At 36.7% G+C, this 7026-nt stretch overlaps 1 protein-coding gene across 1 annotated transcript; it reads right to left on the reverse strand.

Moving 5' to 3' along the window:
• Nucleotides 1-282: 282 nt before the first annotated feature.
• On the reverse strand, nt 283-1522 carry LOC131157030 (defensin J1-1-like). Its single transcript, XM_058110868.1, has 2 exons — nt 1162-1522; nt 283-752 (listed from the first exon to the last, which is right to left on the reverse strand). Exons 1-2 carry the CDS (start codon nt 1217-1219, stop codon nt 577-579), a joined length of 234 nt encoding a protein of 77 aa, XP_057966851.1. The 5' UTR covers nt 1220-1522; the 3' UTR covers nt 283-576.
• Between the last annotated feature and the right edge of the window lie 5504 nt (nt 1523-7026).

Genomic DNA, 7026 nt, shown 5'->3' on the forward strand with positions numbered 1-7026 from the left:
TTCAAAGCTTGTTTCCTCTTAGTTTTTTTTTTTTTTTTTAATAGCCCGGAAACTCTAGTCTTCATCACGTCACTTTGGACACTATGGTACGACACCAAATTTAATGGATGAAAGTTACCCGTCCATTGATGCACGCCTAATAATTTACCGAGGTAAACTCTCAAACCTTTGTGTCACTAAAGTCACAAATCGTTTTCTCATAATTTTATATATATATATATATATATGCAAGCAAGTTAAGAATAAAAATAAAAATAAACTGAACAAGTACAAATCTTACTCTTTATATAAAGGAGTGATTTTTATTCAATACAAATTAAAAGTAACACATGTTTCACAGTTCACACATCAAGAAAGTCACAGCGAGATGACGAGCAACAAAGCAGCATGCAGGAAACTGCAAGCTTGTGATTCTCTCCCCAACCAACTACCTAGGTAGCTGCTTGAAGGGAGATCTTTATTCATTCTACATTTATTTTTATTTATTGCTTAATTAATTAATTAATTAATTAAAGTGACCCATATATATAAAAATATACGAGACACCCAACTAATTAATTAATTAGCACATTTAATTTAACAGTTCTTCTTGCAGTAGCACTGGAGTCCCTTGCATCTCCCTCCGAAGAACCCGACGCCTTCAATCCTCCTGCAAACGTTGTCGCATTGTCTGTCGTTCCCAATGCACGGCCCCGAGAACTTCCCGCTCAGCACCTCACACACCTTTGCCTCAGCTGGCACCATCATTTCCTCTGCAATAAAATTGGATTAAATACGCCCTAGCTTAATAATCAGATACAGTTCACTCTAGTTTGTTCAAGTGATAAAAAGTAAAATTGGACCTTAGTGGACCCCAAAATTCTAAATTTAATTTTCTACTTATAATTTATTCAGCGATTCATCCATGGATAGATTGCAATATTTTCATTCATGGATCCATTGGGTTCCATTGGGATTGATGAGAAGGGTGGGTTTGTCCATATACAAATTTCGGGTCTTAAAAAAATATCAAATGCAGATAAATAACTTATTTATAAAGAAAATTGTCAAAAATCTCCTCTCCTCCCCTCTCTCTCTCTCCCTCTCTCTCTCTCTCTCTCTCTCTCGCCCACACACACACGCATGCATAAAAATAAAAAAGTAAAAATAAGAGTGGCTTACGAGTGGCAAAGAGGACGAGCAGTATGGTGAAGAAAAGGGTGAGTGACTTCCTCTCCATGGTGATGGAAGATGATTTTTTGATGGTTTGAGCTTATGGGATGGATGTGATATGGGTGAAGTAAGGGTATGGGGTGAGTGTCTTTGGCATCTCCATCCCTCAATATATATAGGGGGGAGGAATGGGGCCATGCACTGCTGCTAGTCACAATGACAGGTACGTGGTGTAATGACGGGCATATGCCGATTTTATTCTGGGCGCCAAGTGCCCTTATTTTCAAAGCCAAGACTAGAAGATGAACGCATGAATACTATTATAAGGGTGCCATTATTTTCAAAGCCAAGACTCTAGAAGATGAACGCTAAAATCTTTTTGGAGTGGACGCCACTGAATAAGACAATTATGATCTCTAAACACAATTATGCGGATCTCATCTGCAAAATCTCGTGTGGTGTTCCTTAATATCCGATGTATTTTTATTGGGTGGTCGTGTTATAGGTTGGTTGCTTCATTATAATATTGTCATCATAAAATCGACCTCCATCTTTTCTCAAGTTTTTTACTTGAGCTTGTTTTGCTCTTTTTGTTTTTTAATAAAATCTTTACCCTTTTCTTAAAAAAATTGTATTTTAGTTTTTTCATTTATAAAAAAAATAGAATATAATAAAAGATGACATAAGTAAAAAAGTTTTGTTCTTTTTTTCACTTTATATTCTTTGAACACAAATTAAAGATACTAATCATTTGATAAAAAGTTACGGATCTTCCATGAATTAAGTTAAATTGATGTAAATGTTCTTCAAATGTCAACAAATATTATGCAATCCCCCACTCTCAGTGCAAACTCAATAAAAGTATAATATTCTGATTATAAGTGTGTTGTATTTTTGTGGCTCTTATACTTGGTGGAGTGCATAAAATAAAGGAAGAAAAACATATGTGAGAAGTCATTGGTGTTGTGTACCAGACACTCGTCGACGAATGGGCCTCACTCGTAGATGAGTGGGGATACCGAGAGCAGAAAAAGTTCAGACATTCAGTAGTCGTCAATGAATGGGCATGATTTGTCGACGAATGGCCACAAATCGTCGACGAATGGACCCTTTTCGTTGACGATTGCTCTCGAAGCTATGAGAATGAATTCAAATTTTGAATATGGACGTTGGGACGGTTGGGTTTTTGAAGGTATACCTCCGTGGGCTTGTTAAATATACTATTCTAAGTATATTGTGTGTGGAAGATAGAGGAGAGATCATTCAAAACTCATTGTATTGTGTACTTTGATATTCATAGTGAAATCTTTCTCGATTACTCCCGTGGATGTAGGCTTTATCGAACCACGCAATTCGTGGTGTCGTTGCTCTTGTTATTGCTTTCTTTATATTGCTATGGTTGTGGAAGTATTCTAAATTCATCATTTTAGATTGTTACAAGTGTATGTTTGATCCTTTTACACAAATTGTTATTAAGTTGTGCATTGTTTAAAGGGGCGTTTTTCACAACAATTGGTATCAAAAAGAAGTTGTAATGGCCTCTACATCTTCTTTTGCAAAATTTGGCGTTGTCAAATTTGTTGGAACCGAAAATTTTGTTGTGTGGTAGAGAAGGTTGAAGGATCTCGTGGTGCAGCAAGGCATGGTGTGAAAGTTTTATACAAATTCAACCGGATAGCATAGATGCAACAACTTGGAATGAATTGGGAGCAACGGAAGTATTAACCATTCAAATTTGTTTGACTAATGATGTGTTATACCACGTCATGGATGAGGATTCTCCGGCATTAGTTTGGCGAAAACTAGAATGTTGATATATGTCTAAAGGTTCGTCAAAATCTGCAAGTGTAGTGGAGGAAGATTTAGAATGTAGTGATGGAGTTATGCTATGTGTTTCATTAGGTTTGGAGTGCCTCATGGGCGATTCTTAGATCTTAGATACCGGATTCTCTTATCCTAGAAAATGGTTTGACACCTACAAGTCAGTTTATACTGGTTGTTTTTTGATGGAAAATGATATTTCATGCAAAATATTTGTTATTGGAAATATCAAAATCATAATGTATGATGGCGTTGTAAGAACCATATGTCATGTAAAGCATGAACCGGGTCTAAGAAAGAATGTAATTGTTAGCTTTGGTGTATTCCCAATAGGGGGTGAATTGGGTATTTAAAAATTATCGCCTAAGTCTATCGGTTTAATAGCAGTATTATACAACCTAAGGTCTGTCTATGCAATTATAAACCCAATTATTCACAATAGTAAAATATAAACATTCATGTGCTAGAATTTAAAATAAAAAAAATAAAAGCACGCACAAGAAATGTTATCGAGGTTCGATCAACTGTGCCTACGTCCTTACCTCTTTCTCGCAAGCCCGAGGATTCTACTAAAACTCACTTAACGGGTGGAGTGGCACCGATTACAACTAGATCAATTAACAGGCCTGACCTCAACCAACACGCCTTACTAGGATGGCCACATAGCTTTCCTAACTGGGTCTAAACCAGTTCGAGACTATTCAACAGGTTTAGTCTTCCTCTTCAGGCCTGTACCTGGAATACAACAACTGTGTATAAATTTTTTCGTACACGAAAATATGCTTCTCACACTAAGTAAATATGTACTACAATATACACAAGTAACAATCAATCCACACCAAACATGTATGAACTATAAGCTCAGTGGTGTATATGTGCAATCTACACTCAATATAATGATTATACTCAGTCAAGTACAAGAGTGTTCAAATAAGCTAATCTTTAAAAGCAAAGTATATCAAATTTTAATATCAGATAAGTGTTTCAAAGATGCTAGTAATATTATTCAAACGAACTCAAAAATATTTTCTCAAACACAAGAGTTGTTTGAAAATATTTTGGCTTGTAGAAAAATATTTTGCACAACAAAATTAAAACTATAGGAATCTTGCAATGACAATGCAAAGATCCTTAAGGTTGTTAGTTTATCCCAACACAAGATTTATAATGTTCAAATCTGTGGGATAAACCATGCTAAACTCCCCAAAATCAATATCAAATATTCAAGTAAGACAATGGTAGTATTAGCAATACCTACTAAGCACTAGTACACAAAATATACTCACAACACTTGTAAGATCAAGAAGGATGATGTGTATAAGTGTTTTGGAGTATTATAGGTTAAAGAAGGATTTTTGAATTTGAGAGAGTTTGACCCTAATTAATTTTGCTAATCCTTGCTAATCTAAGCAAATGAACATGTATATATAGGCAAGGGAAAATTTTTGACCGTTGGGGACTCAATGAAGATAATTAAATCCATTTTAAAAGCCATTAAGAAAATTAACCCAATTTACCCTATTTAATTTTCAGTAAAAATTAATTTTACCTAAGAGATTTGAGTGGCTAAACCGAGGTTCGGTCGCCCGAATAGACTTAGCTTTGAAGAACACTTTAAATGGTTCGGTAACCCGAGTCTAGGTTCGGTAGCCCAAAAAAAAGTCAAAAACATTTGTTCGTAGGTTCGGGTGCCCGGTTAGTGGGTCGGTAGCCCGAACTTAGAGGTTCGATCACCCGGATCATTTTTTAACAGATTTCCTCGGTAGCTTGAGTTGGTGAGGGGTCCTTTTCAAAGGGTTCAGGCACTCGGGGATGATATGTTTAAAACGGTTTGGTCGCCTAAGAGCTAGGTCAAATATTAACTTTTCAACAGTTCGGGCATCCGAGGAGTTTTGAACTCCAGGGGTTCGGCCGCTTGACCTCTTGTAGTTTTGCCTATTAAGTCCCTATTAAGTCCAATTTTAACTTTAATTAATACCCCTGATATTTTAAGTGATGTTGGGGCCTTTCTTACGTGCAAGTGCTGGGACCTAGGGTCTTTCTAAGGCCTTTTTAAGTACGCCAAAAAACCTGGCATAGGTCAGCCCCTAAGGTATCTTTAAGGTCTTGAGCTTATAAGTTCTACATGCATGATATGCAGATTATTACAGACCTTTTTGAAATGAAATTATTATAGACCCAATAACATTACAACAAATAATAAATGTGTCGGGGTCTTCATTTCTCTTCAGGTTGCCGCATGCCATTATATGAACTTGTTAATGAGAACTTGCACACAAACTTTACAACCATTAAATACCAAAGTATTTGTCATTATCAAAACTGGGAATGACTCATACAACAGTTATTTCATTGGGTACTTTAGATTGTAATGGATTTCGTTACGAGTCTAAAAGTGGAATGAAAGTGTGTGAAGGCGACTTGATAGTGATGAAAGGAGATAAAGTAGAGGGAAATATCTATGCACTACAGGGTGTTACAGTTGTAGGTGGAGCTACAGTTGTTGAATCTAAGTCAGATATTCCATGGCACATGTGGTTAGAGCATATGGGAGACTACATGTACTCAGATATTTGGGGACTGGTGAGGATACCATCACGGGGCAGACATATGATTTTCATAGGTGTATCACGAAAAGTCTTGGTTTATTTCATGTGGCACAAGCCTCATGTTGATGTGTTTACCAAGTTAAACTTGTGGTTAAGGTGGGGTACCAGACTAGGAGAGAAATCCTTAGGTCAAACATTGGGATTGAGTATGCTAGCTTCGTTCAAGAAGTTTTGTGAGTAGGGAAGGTTATATACAGAGCTTGCAGGGTACTTCTTGGTGAAGTTAGTGAGTATAATGTGTTTCTCATATGACTGATCGCCAAAAGTATCACTAGATGGGAGAGTTGCAGGTGGATTATGTGAAGGTTTTGCGGTAGACTACTCGGTTGTGAGTGGATGTCCACTGGTGCACTATTCTAGTGATGGAGGATCTAGGCTTGGTGTTATGTCTAGACAGTACATATTTCTGGGTTATAAGAAAGGTAGGTGCAAGTTGGGTGATCCTGTGGCAAACAAAGGGGTGATCGAGGACATGACTTTTGTTAATAAAGTCATAGGGCATTGTACTCAAGTAAAGGAAGAGAAACAAATGCTAGAAAACTATGGCAGCAGCAATCATGTTATTCAGATGGAGTTAGGGACTCAGGGCAGAAATGGGGGGAGTTCTATCATAGGTCAACAGTATCACAGTATGAATGAGCATGTGATGTAGGTGGAGCAACAAATTTAGGGCAGAAATAACATAGTTCATATTGTAGGGAGTTTCAAGTCGGGAGACCAGCAGAATCACGGTGGGCCCATGTACACTATCAGACCACTACTCATGTATAAATTTAGAATTTCTAGAGTTTTATGCATTCATTACTACCAACAGTAAGGTTTCTACTATTTTTCAAGTTGTCGTGCATAGCAAAGGGAAAAATAAAATGATAAGTGTTGTGGTGGAGGAAATGGAGGTATTGCATATACACTAAGTGTGTGAGTTGGTAAGGCTTCCACTTAGGAAGAGGATGATAGAATGCAGTGATGTGATGTATCTATTGTGTATGAATAATATGTTATTGGCTGGAAATGCTTTAACTAAGGCTAATCAGTTGGGAACTCTGTTGAAAGGTTTTGAAATGAATGTGTTGGGCATGGCCAAGATGGGTCTTGGTTTGCTGATTTGCAAGGACAGAGCTGCAGGGAGATTGGTTTTATCTCAGGGTGGCTTTGTGGACGTGAGAAATAAGGTGTAATCCCAAGAGGGTGGTGAATTAGGTTTTTTAAAAATTTCTTTATAAATCTTTCCCAACTTTTTATATTCAGCAACCACACAAGTATAATTGATTTGCAATAACCAACACTCAATCCAAGATTTAGTATTTATTGATGAATGATAATAAAGATCAAAAATATCAATCCAATCAATAAGGTAAGCTTGATTTCACAATAAAATAGAAATTTCAGGAAGCTTTCAAAATTCATATTTTGATACCAAACAAGTTACGTGAGTTTAAGTATG

Source organism: Malania oleifera, chromosome 6 (genome assembly GCF_029873635.1).
Source record: "Malania oleifera isolate guangnan ecotype guangnan chromosome 6, ASM2987363v1, whole genome shotgun sequence".
Taxonomy (NCBI): Eukaryota; Viridiplantae; Streptophyta; class Magnoliopsida; order Santalales; family Ximeniaceae; genus Malania; species Malania oleifera.

Bases quoted from the DNA above. Each gene is read 5' to 3' on its own strand.
- LOC131157030 (XM_058110868.1), bottom strand. From the start codon at position 1,219: ATGGAGAGGAAGTCACTCACCCTTTTCTTCACCATACTGCTCGTCCTC. The intron at 753-1,161 runs GTAAGCCACTCT...ATTTTATTGCAG, and splicing joins GCTCGTCCTCTTTGCCACTC to AGGAAATGATGGTGCCAGCT.